The following is a 15,555-nucleotide window of genomic DNA, read 5'->3' on the forward strand; positions in this document are numbered from 1 at the left end:
TGACCATTAAGAAAGGCATTTTTAACATCTAATTGGAATATAGGCCATTTCTTAGATGATGCTACCGCAATTAAAGTTCTAACGCTTGTCATGCGAGCCACGGGAGCAAAAGTTTCCTCATAATCGATGCCATATTCTTGTGAGTATCCCTTAGCAACTAATCTAGCTTTATAACGCTCTAGGGAACCATCACTTTTTGTTTTGACTTTGTAGACCCATCGACATCCTATAGCTTTCTTATTTGGAGGAAGGTGAACTATTTCCCAAGTTTTAGCTTTATTTAAAGCATCTAGTTCAACTTTCATTACTTCAACCCAATGAGGTATACTTTTTGCTTGATTATAATGGGAGGGTTCATAGTAAGAATGCAAGGCTATTAGACAAGCTCTATATTTAGGTGAAAGAGTTTCATATGAGACAAACCTATTAGGTGGAATTGATTCTCTAGAAGAACGCCTAAGGGAGGTTTCTTCTAGGGGTTCATTAAGCCGCAAGAATTTTTCTAAAGCACTAATAGGTTGGGCTTCCTCACGCCGAGTGTATACCTGGAGATTGTCACCATTAGTTGGTGATACATCATTATCATGAGAATCATGAGTATTTTCTAAAATTTCCGGATGACTCAAAGAGTCATCATTTGAATCTTCTAAAAGATCATTGATAAACATATAATCAATTTCATTTGATTTTTCCAATATGTCAAATCCATTTTCATCTTCTAAAAAGGTTACATCTTTGGAGACAAATAACTTATTGTTTTTATGATCAAAGCATCTATAGCCCTTTTGATTTTCACCATATCCTAAAAATACACATTCTATTGCTTTAGGTGACAATTTATCTCTTTTATGTAAAAGAACAAAGCATTTACACCCAAAAATCCGAAGACGATTGTAGTCGGATGTCATATTAAAAAGTTTTTCATAAGGAGAGATATTCTTCAATTTTGAAGATGGCATCCTATTGATTAAATAGGTGGAGGTTAACACGGCTTCGGCCCAAAAATTTTTAGGAATATTTTTAGAAATGAGTAAGGATCTAGTGGTTTCCAAAATATGCCTATGTTTTCTTTCCGCTAGACCGTTTTGTTGAGGAGTTCTTGGGCAAGATTTTTTATGACAAATGCCATGTTGTTTTAGATATGATTGAAAATCATTTGATAAGTACTCTCCACCCGAATCGGATCTAAGAATGGATATTTGACTTTGAAATTGATTTTGAATTTTTGCATGGAATTCTTTAAAGAAGTTAAAAACTTCCGATTTAAAGTTAAGAAAATAAATCCATACATATCTAGTATAATCATCAATAAAAGTAACATAATATGAATAACCACCTTTAGATAGAACCGGAGATGGCCCCCAAACATCGGAATGCACCAATTCAAAAGGTCTTGTTGTCACAAAGGATCTAATAGGAAAAGGAGTAGACTTCATTTTGCCAAAAATGCAATCTTTGCAATTGATATCTTTTTCTTTACAAAACTTGTGTCCAAAAGGAAAAAGATACATTTTAGAGTAACTTGGATGTCCAAGCCTTTTATGCCAAGTTTCAATATTTTTGTCTTGGACATAAGTACAAAATGAGGTATTTGGAAGCATTAAATTATCCATAAAATAAAGGTCTCCCTTCCTATGGCCTTGCCCAATCCGCTTCCCGGACCGGAGATCCTGCACAAAGCACCCTTGGGATGAGAAAGATATTTCACATCCATGGTCGGCTATTTGAGAAACGGAAAGATTTAATTTTGGAACTATTCTAACTTTTGGAACAAGGAAATTTTGAACATTTTTAGAATCAAGAGTTCCAACACCATTTATTTTGAGAAAAGTTCCATCGGCCGTAGAGACACAAGACATTTTTGAATTGGTGTGCACATTGGTTAATGCATTTTCATGAGGGGTCATGTGAAAAGAAGCTCCGGAATCTAAAATCCAAGAGTACGTACCGGGAGGTGATGATGAGGCAATGGCGGCACCGGAGGTGGAAGAAGTGACCTTTAAAATTTGTTGAAGAGCCAAGGAGATTTGTCCAAGAGTATCTTTGAGATCCCCGTTCTTGCCGTCATCTTCTTTGGTGGTGGATTCTTCAATGGAAGCCACCTTTGGCTTGAATGCTCCATTTAGCTTTGGGCAAACGGGTTTAATATGTCCCGACTCATAACAATGGTGACATATAATCATTTTTCTTCCACCACTCCCTTGCTTACCAAAATGAGGTGGTTTGTATGTTTTAACATGATTGCCGGGTTTAGATACGGCAAGAACTTCCTCTATGCTTTTACCCATGCTATGCCTAGTCTCTTCTTGAGTAATCTCGGCAATAACTTCTTCTAAGGGAGGAAACGTGGATCTATGGAGAAGTGAGGATCTCACTTGTTCAAATTCGGGACGAATCCCAAATAAAAATTGAAACAATCTATCTTGTTCCATTTGTTTTTGTCTTAGAACCACATCCTCCATAGATACCCATTTAGGCTCTAAAAGAGCCAATTCATCCCACAAAGGATTTAGAGCACTATAGTAATCTTGTATGCTCATGTCTCCTTGTTTTGTGGTTCTTACTTTTTCTTGCAAGAAATAAGCTCTTGCAAGATCTTTTTGGGTAAACATACCCTTCATAAAAAACCAAACTTCATTTGCCCGGCGGAATTTTGCAATATTTGCACATACCTTAAGTTCGACATTATTCATAAACCATGCTAGGATTTTTGCATGGTTGCTCTCCCAATCTTCCATTTGATGATTATAATCTTCAATGGCCTTGAGACGAGCATCGCCTTCAAGTGCTTTCTCTTGATCTCCTTCCATCTTTGTGAGCTTAAGTTGGGGTTCCGGAACGGTTCCCATTACATAACCCCAAAGCTTCTTGCCTTTGAGATTATTCTCCATTGCGGATGCCCACATCATGTAATTTTTTCCATTGAGTTTGAATGATAGATCGATCTTGACTTTCATAGCTACACAATGAAGATGTGAGAAAGAAAAGAAGTAGAGAGAGACAAGATTTTACCTTTAGTAGATCTTATGGCTTTGATACCATGTAATGAAATAAGCGGAAGAAACCAAGAATGCTAAAGCATTCACTATGTCGCACACGGATAAGTGCAACAAGCACAAGAGAGAAAATCCACTAAGGGATATACAAAGGGCCTTATAAAAAGGCTACACACATGAAAAATAATATCACTATTATTGAAGAGGAGCTCTCAAGAGCAATACACCATACATGGGGGGTTCCCCCTATTTATAAGAAAAGGAGACCAAAGGGGCTCCCAATAGAGTCGTTGGGAGCCCCCAACGGTCACATATGTGACCGTTGGGGGCCCCAACGACTCCATTGTGGGGCCCCTTTTCGGTATCCAAAAAATACAAAAATAAAAATAAAAATAAAAATAAAAAAAGGTGAAATAAAAGAAAGAAAATAAGTACCCCTATGGGGTACTTTGTGAAATGACCATAATACCCCTATCGGGTATTATGGTATTATTACATATGTTTTAACAACATTGGGAGCCCCCAACGGTCACAAATGTGACCGTTGGGGGCTCTCCAACATCTCCTTTGGGAGCCCCCAATGTGGTCCCTTTGTGAGTGTATAAATAGGGGTGTTCCCCCCTTGTATTTTCTAAGTTTGAGAGACTCAAGCATTTGCTCTTTTCTATAAAATACATGCCTTAGCATGTTTGCTACTTTTACACTTTTGTGCGTATTTTGTTCAAGTGTTGTGTGAGTGCATCCGTGCACATTTTTATAAAGTATTTGTGCTTGTATGCGTATTGTCTCTTCGTAGACAATTTTACATGGTATCAGAGCGAGGTTGGTGATAGAGGATCGTGGGATTCCTTGTTTTTTGGGTGCCTCGAAAAGCATGTCATTGGTGTTTTGAAGATTGAAGTGGTGGATCTTACTTCTCCAATATTTTAGAAGAATCTTGTGCAAGTAAAGCCTAAAGATTTTCTCTTGGTACGATTTTCTTGCTCCATCTTTACTCTCTAATGGGTGAAAAAGAGTCTTCCTTTGCTCTCGACTTTAAACTAAATGGTTCCAACTATCATATTTGGGCCGGAAACATGGAAGCCCACATAAAAGGGAAGGGTTTGTGGGGATATGTGCAAGGCACAATCCTGGAACCCGAACCAAAGATTACTATTGTTAAAGATGGAGAAATCAACATTCTTGAGGGAGATGAAAGAACCAAAGTGCTTGAGGATTACTCCAAGAAACATGACGAATGAGAAATGAAGAATTTTAAGATTCTTTCTTGGTTTTTCTCGTCGGTTGAAACCAAGATTAATGCCAATATTATCAAGTTCAAGAAAGCTTCGGAAGCTTGGCATTATCTTGAAAAAATTTATACCTCAAGAGACCTATCACACAAATACTACCTCCAAAAGAAAGCTCTTACTCTTCAACAAGGCGACATGACTATTAGAGAATATTTCGCCGACCTTTCTTCTATTTGGGATGAGATTGCTATGCTCGAGCCTAAATGGAGTGGAGAAGCAATTGAACTTCGTCACAAACAACTTGAAGAAGATCGGTTCTTCAACTTCTTGAATGTGCTAAGGCCCGAATTTGAGCAAATAAGGTCATCTCTTTTATCATCCTTTACTCCTCCCTCTCTTGAAGATGTTCTCATCAAGTTAAGTGGTGAAGAGACCCGTATGGGTTTACGTAAACAAGGATCAAATGTTCTTGTCGTTCCTTGTAATTATGAAGAAAAGGATGGGTTCAATGTCGTATCAAGACTCGGCAACAATGTAAAAACCTATCGTCTTCCTTATTTTAAATCACAAAATCAAGGTAAAAATTTTGGGCAAAGAGGAAAAAAGGATTATAGCAAAATTATTTATCATTTCTGTAAAGAGCCCGGGCATATCAAGCCCATATGTCCCAAATGGAAGAAGCTTCTTGCCATGGCCACCACCAGTACACCGCAGAAGGAGGAGGCATCTTCAAGTGGACCTCTCTCTCTAAGTCAAATAGTAGAAACTCTTCAACCTCTCCTCAAGGGAGCTACATCAGGTGCTGTCGTGTCTACCTCTTCTCCCCCAGGTAAAGTCTCTTGGCTTTTGGACTCCGATGCATCCTTTCATATGTCCCCAAACATATATTCTCTCTCCGATTATTCAAAAAATATTTCTCCATCTTTTGTTTCCACTGCGGATGGAACTTCACTTGAAATTAAAGGCATAGGTAATTTTGAAACTCAAGATTTTTTTATTCCAAAAATTAGATTTATACCTAAGCTAAACTTAAATCTTATCTCTGTTTCTCAACTCTCGGACCATGGTTGCGATATTAAATTCTCTTTTGATAAATGTTTAATACATGATCGCCGGTCTGAGAAATTGATTGGGGAAGGTTTTAGAAAAGGAGACTTATACTATATGGACTCTCTTCAAGTTTCAATTTTTTTTTGTAATGTCGCCCGACACAAAGATGTAAATGTGTGGCACATAAGACTTGGTCATCCTAATATCACCAAGTTGTCTTAATTACATTTTGCAAAAGATTTCTGTAAAAGTTCATTTTCTTGTAAAGAGTGCATTCTCGGAAAAATGCGAAGTTTGCCTTTTGAGCAAAGAACTATGTTCTCTTCTAAACCTTTCAAAATTGTTCATTCAAATGTTTGGGGACCCGCACCAGTTGTTTCAAAAGGAGGCTTTTCTTATTATGTAATTTTTGTGGATGATTTCTCCAGATATTCTTGGATTTATTTTCTTAAGTATAAGCATGAAGTTTTTTCGTGTTTTAAAACTTTTCATATAATGATCAAGAATCAATTCAACTCTAACATAAAAATATTTAGAAGTGATTCTAGAGGAGAATATCTCTCCAATCAGTTTAAGGAATATCTTGAGAATAGTGGTATTGTTCACCAAAGGTCCTATCCTAAAACCCCTCAACAAAATGGGTTGGCCGAAAGGAAACATAGGCACATCATCGAGACCACTAGGACCCTTCTTATAGCTCAAAATATTTCTAAAAACTTTTGGGCCGAAGCAACTCTTGCTTTTGTGTATCTTATAAATCGCTTGTCATCTAGGAATTTGGGAAAGATATCTCCTTTTGAAGTATTACATAAGATATAACCTGATTATAATAGGTCACGTGTCTTTGGTTGTAAGTGTTTTATACTTACACATAAGAATGACAAGCTCTCTCCCAAGGCTATTCCTTGCGCCTTTCTTGGATATTCCGAAACTCAAAAAGGGCTTCGTTGTTATGACCTTAGAAGTGATAAGTTATATGTCTCAAGGAATGTGACATTCTTAGAAAACGAAAGCGGTTTTGAAAAGGATGTTTCTCAACAAGAAAATGTTGATTATTCTTTCTTATTTGACTTATTGTCTAGCAATGATGACGTATCATCAAAACATGATGAGGAAAATGGGGTTGATGATGGTGAATATAACCCACCTAATATCCAAGAAGGTAGAATTTCAAATGGCCCTATAACCTATTCTCGTATAAATCAAGATACCTTCAGAAGTGCTATTGATCAATATAGTGAGTCTGTTCCCACTATTGACCACAGAAGGTCCGAAAGGAATAGGAGACCTCCAACTCGTTTCGTTTCTTTTGATTCATTTTCACCCAGATATAGGGCTTGCCTTAGCGCTATTCATTCTTACTTTGAACCAAGAAATTTTGAAGAAGCTAAAAAATGTATAGAATGGCAAGAAGCTATGCAAAATGAACTCAATGCTCTTAGGAAAGCTGAGACATGGAAATTCCAAACTCTACCTATAGGAAAGAAAACTATAGGTTGTCGTTGGGTTTTTATGGTTAAAACTAAGAGCGATGGATCTCTGGAGAGATACAAAGCTCGCTTAGTCGCAAAAGGGTATGGACAAGAATATGGTATATATGTCACATGGGTGTGGGTGCGGGTGCGGGTGCGGCGCAATTTTAAAATTTTTGGACACGGGGACTCGGCTATATATATATATATATTATTTTTTAAAAAAGTGCACAGACACACAGTCTGTGTCTGTGACTGCAGCACTGTGCATAGCACAGACTGTGCTGTGCACAACACAACACAACACTGTGCACAACACAGTGCACTGACTCTTTTTATTTATTTTTTTAAATAAAAAATATAAAAAAAATCATTTTTTAGGGACATGTGGATGCACTCGGCCTCGACTTGTTGACCGAGTCCGACTCAACGTTGACCGAGTCCAGTCCGAGTCCGAAGCCGCACCCGTGTCGGGGCGTGTCGACTCGGGTGTGGCACCTCCCTAGCCGAGTCCATGTGACATAGTATGATATTGATTATGAAGAAACTTTTGCTCCTATAGCCCGAATGGTTACAGTTAGATGTCTTATCACTATTGCGTCTATTAAAAATTGGAACATCTTTCAAATGGATGTGAAAAATGCCTTTTTAAATGATGATCTTAATGAAGAAGTTTATATGGATGCCCCACCAGGCACGAAGATTCCTAAAGATAAAGTTCTTCGCCTTCAAAAAGCTCTCTATGGTTTGAAACAGTCTCCCCAAGGCCTTGTATGATAGATTTACTAATGTAATGCTGGAAAATGAATTTTCCTCTTGTTATACGGATATTGCTTTGTTTACTAGAAAATCTGATGCAGGGATTGTGATATTATTACTTTATGTTGATGATATGTTAATTACAGGTGATGATGTTCAAGGAGTCAAGGGTATTAAGTCCGTCTTGACTTCGAAATTTGAGATGCCAGATTTAGGATTTCTGACATACTTTCTGAGAATTGAAGTTGCTTATTCTTGACGTGGTTATTTCTTATCTCGGTCTAAACTTGCTTGTGAGATTATTGACAGGTTAGGAATTTCTGATGACAAAGTCTGCGACACTCCTGAAGTTGTGGGATCAAAAATGAAAATTGATGATGGAATTCCTCTGACCGACCCTACTCCTTATAGGCAATTGGTAGGCTCGTTGATGTATCTTAGCATCACTCGGCCTGATCTGTCTTATGCTATTCACATAGCTAGTCAGTTCCAGCGTGCTCCCACAAGTGTTCATATCAGTGTTGTTCTTCGCATCATCAGATATCTAAAGGGAATAGTAAATAAGGGGGTATTTTTATCCTCTTCTGAATTAAAGTTAATTGCTTATACTGACTCTGATTGGGAAGGTGACCTTAATAACCGTCACTTTACCACTGGTTTTTGTGTCTTTCTAGGTGAGTCACATAATTCTTGCCTCAGAAATTTGTGAATATGTTTGAACTAACGTATCCCATAGTTCTTTTGCCGAACAATCATCAGGAAGAGCAATAAGGACCTCCTGTGAGAGAGTGGAAGTGATGTATGCCACTAGCGATTGATCCCTCTTCATCCAAGCAACATATTCTGGATTCTTGTTAAGAACAACAGATTGTTCTCCTTTATCGTCGACTTTTTCTTGCGAAAGGAATTCTGGAGGTGGTGGAATCGATCCATTCAGATGACCAGAGAGGTCCTGACTCTTTATAAACGGGATGATCTGTCTTTTCCAGGTTAAGAAGTTGCAGTTATTCAGTTTTTCAGAGACTAGTTGGCCGAGAAAACTTGAGGAAAGACATGAATTCCCATGAGTAAAATCCATTTGATGAAGATGTTTGAACTGACACTTAGGTATGAAAAACAAAACACTGCTCAGCTAATATATGTAGATGATGACAGAGCACTCGACTAGTGAGAATACTCGGCTGTTATCGTGAAAACCGAGGTCAACCAGCCTCGTTTAGATTCAGACAGATTGTTAAGAAGAAACCGAGATCAACCAGCCTCGTTTAGATGTTCCCTGTGCCTTACGTTCCCAGATTCACGCTGATGGACAGAAAACGAGGCAGCCCACGCAGATCCACGCATTTGTGCTTTACGTTTCCAGATTGACGTTGTGATTCTCACACAGATTTACGTTGCTTTGAGATCCACAACACCACGCAGATTCACGCTGGGTCTTTCTTCACACAGATTCACGGCTGATAGATCCACGCTGCTGACGCTGATGGATTCACGCTGTGATTCACTCCCAGATTTTGGCTCTGATACCATGTAAGAAGGAAACCCTATTATCGACAGTGAGAGAGAGAGAGAGAGAGATATTCCAGAGGAAAGAGGGTTCAGTCCATCGTGACTGCCCTCTCATTCTATTAATAATAAAGATATCAAACACTAGGGTACGAAAATACCCCTTTACAGAGTGTTAATTTACATTATACATGAACTGGGTCTGGACCCGATCCATTACATAAACGGATCGGGTCAGACATACATAATGTAGATAACGATGACTTCTTTTCAAAGATCTTATTATGCAATAAACACAATATGAAATTTTAATACTTACCACAAATTTTTTCCAAGACTTTTTAAATAAACCAAAAACATTGAAGGACTTTTACAATCCTTCTTTTCACAAGGATCGTGGCATTCTCACAAATAATTATCATTAACAAGAACCACTTAGGGTTCATACAAAAAAATAAAAGACAAAGACTTAATTCAAATGTGAGAAATTCACATTCAAGAATTACCAAATTCATATATCAATTTTTTGCAAAAAGTGCACTAAGACACACAAACAAGAGAGGACCTCAAAACAAATTAGGTTTCATATGAGAGTCAAGATTATTAAGCAAAGACCAATAATACTTATTTAGCAAGAAAACATATATAATTTTAGAAGTTAACTTATAGGTCAATCATGAAACAATTATGTAAAAATCATCAATCTCACATAATTGAAGACAATTTTGAAAAACATAAATTACTATTATATGTGATGGGTAATCGATGAATGCGTAGAGAAGTATGTGAATTATCATAATCCTTTGTATACTAAAAATTTCAATCTCATCCAAACTTTCTTTAAGAACTTCCTACACATACAAAAGATTTTTATCACAACCATGTATGTTCATTTATGTAAAAATCTCTAAAAAATATTTGTGTATAAACACAATGCTAAAAACAAGAAGTGTGCACAAGGGCACAAGGAGAACTCTCACAAGTGCACAAAGGCACGAATACACATGCACAAAGACATGGAAAATATGAACTTCAAGCTTTTAATACTTGAAGTCAACATAGTAGAAAACTCCTAAAGCCATACGAGTTCAAGTAGGATTGACATCAAATTTAAAAACTATGATATACGACCCATTTTTGAGCAATCATATATTTAGAAAACAAACAAGTTTACCAATTTTGAAAGGAGATATTTTAAAACATACGAACAAGTGAAATGTGATATATGAAAAGAAAGGATTCAAGTATCATAAACACTAAATGTGCAAAATATATGCAAGAAAAATAGTTTCATAATGCATAATACTTTAAGAAAAGGGATACATACTGAATAACTTCAAAAAAGAGAAGAACAATGAATACTTCACCATTTCTTGAGCGACATGCTTTTCGATGCACTAAAAGACAATTCGATCATGACCTTGTTCTAATACCATGTTAGAAAACAAAGGGTTCGATAATGAACCCATAAATGCACACTTAAGGTGCAAATACACAAACCTACTAAGAGGCAACCAAAAGCACATAAAGTGCTAAACCCACAAAGGGGTTAAGCCAAAAGGCTAAAAGAATATCTCTTTATTATGAAAAACAAGGTAAAAAACCTTTTACAATGGAGCTAAAGCTCCCTCAAGAATCATCAAAATACAAGGGGAAGACCCCTATTTATAAAACTTTAAAGGAGCCACATAGGGGGCTCCCCAACGACTCTTTTAGGGATCCTCCCTAGGTGGCGCAAACCATAAGAAGAAAAAAATAAATAAAAATAAAATCATATTCCAAATGAAATATGCGTAAAAATAAGTGAAATGACTAAAGTACCCCTACAACTAATAATAGAGAAATATATATTTTATATATATAATTAGGAAGATACATATACATATATAGCATATATGTATATGTATCATCCTTTATATATATAAAATATATATATGATTACAATGATTGAAGAATACATTTTTAACACCAACATGCTCCCACTTCTGTTCACATGGGAGCAATTTTACGTATTATTAGATATTTAAAGAGTTCTCTCTCACGAGGACTCTTCTTGTCTGCATCGTCACCGTTAGATTTAATTGCTTATACTGATGCTGACTGGAGGAGGTGATCCTAATAATAGGCACTCAACCACTGGTTTTTGTGTATTTTTAGGTGAATTTCTAATATCATGGAGGTGAAAGAAGCAACAGAAGGTTTCTCTTTCCTCCACTGAAGCTGAATATAGAGCCATGACAACCACCACAATGGAAGTTGTTTGGCTCAGGCGACTGCTCGCTGATATGGGAGTTGAAGCAATACAGGCCTCACGAATGTGTTGTGACAACAAGAGTGCAATCTACATCGCAAGCAACCGGACTTTCCATGAGTGCACCAAACACATTGAGATGGATTGTCACTATGTCAGAGAGGAGTACTTGTATGAAACCATTGATCTGCCGTATATGACGTCAGAATACCAATTAACAGACTTCTTCACCAAGCCTCTCGCGACTTTCAGATTTCACTTCCTCTTAGACAAACTTTCGCTCATTGTACCGTAAGTTTGAGGAGTGTTAAAATGTGAACAACACATATATAATAATAATAATAATATTATTATTATTATAATATTATTATATATTTTTGTATTTATACTTTTTTATTTTTTGTAATTTTTCTTTTTGTTTTTGGTATCTAGTTCTATTAGAACTAGATACATCTAGTTTGGTCAAGTTTCGGTTGGAACTTGACCAACTTTCTAGCTGTTAGAACTAGTCCAACGACTAGAATTCTAGCCGTTGGACTAGTTCCAACTTCCAACAACTAAAAAGGGAGAGCTCCTTATGAGCTCTCCTTAATACTCTTGTATAAATAAGGGTGCATCTTCTTGTGTAATTCATTCCTCTAAATGCTTTTTAAGCATTTTGCTCTCATAAATAAAGTGTTATTTATTTTTATGCTTTTCCATTTATACCCTTTTATGGGTCTTGTCTAAAGTATCTTTTAGATACTTCCTTGTAGATTCAAGTGCATTCGTGGAGCCTACCATTTCATTACAACCAGATGCAAAATGAGCTAGATTGGCCCTTTACTTTTGCTAATAGGAACAATTTGTTTAGTTGCATGACTAGACAACAGTTACTTATAAGTTAGGACTAACGTAAATTGATGATGGTTTGATGCTATTTTTCAGTTTCTGAACTACTATTTTTCAAAGCTTCATCTCTTCCATTTCATTATCTATTATCTAGGAAAATTCTTGACCAATGTAAACAAATACAAGGATTTTGTTACAACCCAACACAAGTTTATGTTTTAACTATTGTAATCTTTAGTATGCTTCCTTATTATAGAGTTTGGCTTATTAATGGGCTGTCCTATTGGCAGGCAGGGAAGGATGTAGTTGCTTGTTTGAATCAAGCTTTGGAAAGGAAAGGTCTAGATATGAGAGTCTCTGCATTGGTAGGTTTTCCAGGTTGCCCCTTTGGGTTGATAATGTTCATATTACTTTCTCTCGCAAAGTTATTTCAAATAAGAGTTCATGTGATTACTTCCAAAAGTGTGTTGTTTTTTTCATAACTTTTTTTTTAAGGTGCATTAACATAATGTTCTCCCTTACAAGGGAGAAGAAATTCATTGTTTATAGCTTCAGTACTACTTTTTCTACACAATTGATTTGTGTAGCACATATATTCTGTTTCTGCCTGATAGGTTAATGATACTGTGGGGACTTTAGCTGGTGCACGCTATTGGGATGATGATGTGATGGTCGCTGTAATTTTAGGGACTGGAACAAATGCATGCTATGTTGAACGTGTGGATGCCATTCCAAAACTAAAAGGTGTTCTACCTGCATCTGGGAAAATGGTTGGTAATAGACTGTGTTAGTTCTCTATATGCATAGATAGATTTCTGTATGATACTAAATTGAGTGTTGGTCCCTCTCAATCAACCATAATTAACTTCAAAAGAGTTGGTGTCTCGAAAATAATGAAGATTTCTCTCTATATAGATAATCAACACTGAATGGGGAGCATTTTCAAATGGTCTTCCTTTAACCGAGTATGACAAAGCTCTTGATGCTGCAAGCATAAACCCTGGTGAGCAGGTTAGTGCACATGTTTGTAGTTCTCCATTAAACAAAGATATTGACAGAACTCACAACATGACTCCATTTTGTGCAAACAGAAATTTCTAATTTCTCAGTACTTGGGTTGGCCAAGTCACCAAGTTTTGGTATTAGTATAGCCAGCCATTCTTGAATTTTGTTCCGTAGTTTTTACTCCTCTATGTTTATGTTTACATGGGTTAGATATTTGAGAAGACAATCTCGGGCATGTACCTGGGAGAAATTGCAAGAAGAGCTCTGCATAAGATGGCTGAAACAGGTGGTCTGTTTGGCGCTTCTGTTCCAGACAAGCTTTCTGCACCTTTTACATTAAGGCAAGTTGTACTCTATGTCATTGTGTGTTAGAGCCAGCCTTGTGCCCTATACATTTTTATGCTCATTTGATGGTTGATTTATTCTTATATAGTTGTTTGCCACCACATTATATGATTCTAGAAACATGCAAGCTGCAACCCTCATGGCCGTGTGTGTCTCTCTCTTTCAGGACACCTGATCTCTGTGCTATGCAGCAGGATGCCTCACCTGATCTGGAAGTTGTCGGTTCGATCTTGAATGATGTTGTTAGGGTAATCTGAGTTCCATAATTTTCATCTTAATCTGAAACTTTGGCAACTTGATCAAAATCTCAGTGAGTTTTGGTCTAGAGACACAAGATACAGTCTTGTAACCGACGGGAAAAGCAAAGATAACTTCAGACTATCCAAGTCTGAACTCAACTCACTGTCTTGTTGATTATGTGAGAACATCCTATCTGTTGAGAACTAAACAATTAAAATGTGGCTTACAGGTTACTGATTCCTCATTAAGTGCGAGAAAGATTGTTGTGGAAGTGTGTGACACCATTGTGAAGCGCGGTGGGCGGTTAGCTGGTGCAGGCATTGTGGGGGTCCTGCAGAAAATGGAAGAAGATTCAAAAGGCTTAATTTTTGGCAAGAGAACTGTTGTAGCGATGGATGGAGGCCTGTATGAGCATTATCCTCAGTATCAAAAGTACATCAAGGAAGCTGTCTCCGAGTTGCTTGGACCAGATATGTCAAGGCATGTGTTTATAGAACACTCCAAGGATGGCTCTGGAATTGGTGCAGCACTCTTAGCAGCTGCAAACTCAAAGTACGTGTAGTAGTTATTGGAGCAGTGCCCAAGTGAGCTTGATCTTTTGCATTCCTTTTTGTTTTCACCACACAAAAGCCTCAAGAGCTGCCGGCATTGGCAGAGAGAGAGAGAGAGAGAGAGAGAGAGCATACTATTGAAGTATAAAAAAGGAATAGATGGGGAATAAAAAATTGTGTTTCTGAACTATTGTGTAATCTTGTATGGGGAAGAAAAAATTGTGTTTCTGAACTTTTGTATGGTCATCTTGTATTTCTGTAGCATTATTCGATATTAGTTTATTTCGTTTATCTTTTCATTAGATCTAAGATAGTATGTACTGGGGACTGGAAGATGGTCATATCTGCATTCTCTGAGGCACGAGCTGTAAAAGTTCTTTATCATTAAATATTTATGATATCATAATAATTGGTTGAATATGGCTTACTTGCCAAAAAAAGACCGTGTTAAATTTAATAGAAACTTGTGGTGGGCCTAAGTCTGATTTAAATTTTCATAAACCAGACTCTGTCTATGTTCTACTGGGATACTGTGAGTCTGAACCAAATAGCTAATCAGACCTGTTTCATTTAGCCCGAACCTGGGTCCTGTTGGATGCACTTTGGGTCAGAGCGCGGTAGACACCCAGCCCATTGACTGTCCTACCTAGATCTCTGAAGCAACTCGCAACATAAAACAGTACTGTCAATTTTGTGCCCATACATGGGCATCTTCTCTTCCAACCGGCCCGGACAGTATTTTGTTTTCCTATGTACGGACTTGGACCTGATCCAGATTCAAATATATTACTTAAAAATACATATAAAATATATACTTTGGTAGGCTCAGGCATCAGTTGCAATGTATTGCACACAAAAATGTGTGGCGCTGCACCTGATGGCCCTTCAACATTTCTTGGGCCCACAACTGACAGGCCCCGTCTTTAAGATGGAGGGTGACCAGGTGCAGCGGTACACTAAAAGTGTGCAATCACATTGCACCTGATATTTTTTCCAAGTCAAATATCAGAAAGAATTATAGCTCGACACGACCTAACTAATATTTGAGTCAACTACGATCTGACTTCAATATTTTTTTCTTTGATGATGAGGAACCTTCGCCAAGAATTGGGTCACTTAGTGGACGCGTGCCTTGCAAGGGAGTCACCGAACCCACCAGATAAGGGCCCTACAGACCTCAATATTACATTTTTTTTTCGGAAAACCAAACCCGGGCACACCCGTTGATCCCAGGGAGCCACGGGTTTTGGCTGACGCAAGGGAAATAATGCTCATGTCAACGATGCTACTCCTCAGATCAACCTCAATAATACTTGA

General features: G+C 37.4%; 1 protein-coding gene across 1 annotated transcript in view; it reads left to right on the forward strand.

The window, feature by feature from the left end:
• LOC149818119 (hexokinase-2, chloroplastic-like) overlaps positions 1-14,427 on the forward strand; it is a 36,541-nt gene extending 22,114 nt beyond the window's left edge. Inside the window, exons 4-9 of the mRNA XM_089986151.1 lie at positions 12,388-12,462; positions 12,712-12,867; positions 13,013-13,108; positions 13,313-13,443; positions 13,614-13,695; positions 13,917-14,427. Of these exons, the coding sequence (XP_089842277.1) occupies positions 12,388-12,462; positions 12,712-12,867; positions 13,013-13,108; positions 13,313-13,443; positions 13,614-13,695; positions 13,917-14,249 (873 nt within the window). The 3' untranslated portion in view covers positions 14,250-14,427. The remainder of the gene's footprint in view (positions 1-12,387; positions 12,463-12,711; positions 12,868-13,012; positions 13,109-13,312; positions 13,444-13,613; positions 13,696-13,916) is intronic.
• The last annotated feature ends 1,128 nt before the right edge of the window (positions 14,428-15,555 follow it).

Source organism: Nuphar pumila, chromosome 13 (assembly GCF_984573655.1).
Source record: "Nuphar pumila chromosome 13, dmNupPumi1.hap1.1, whole genome shotgun sequence".
Taxonomy (NCBI): domain Eukaryota; kingdom Viridiplantae; phylum Streptophyta; class Magnoliopsida; order Nymphaeales; family Nymphaeaceae; genus Nuphar; species Nuphar pumila.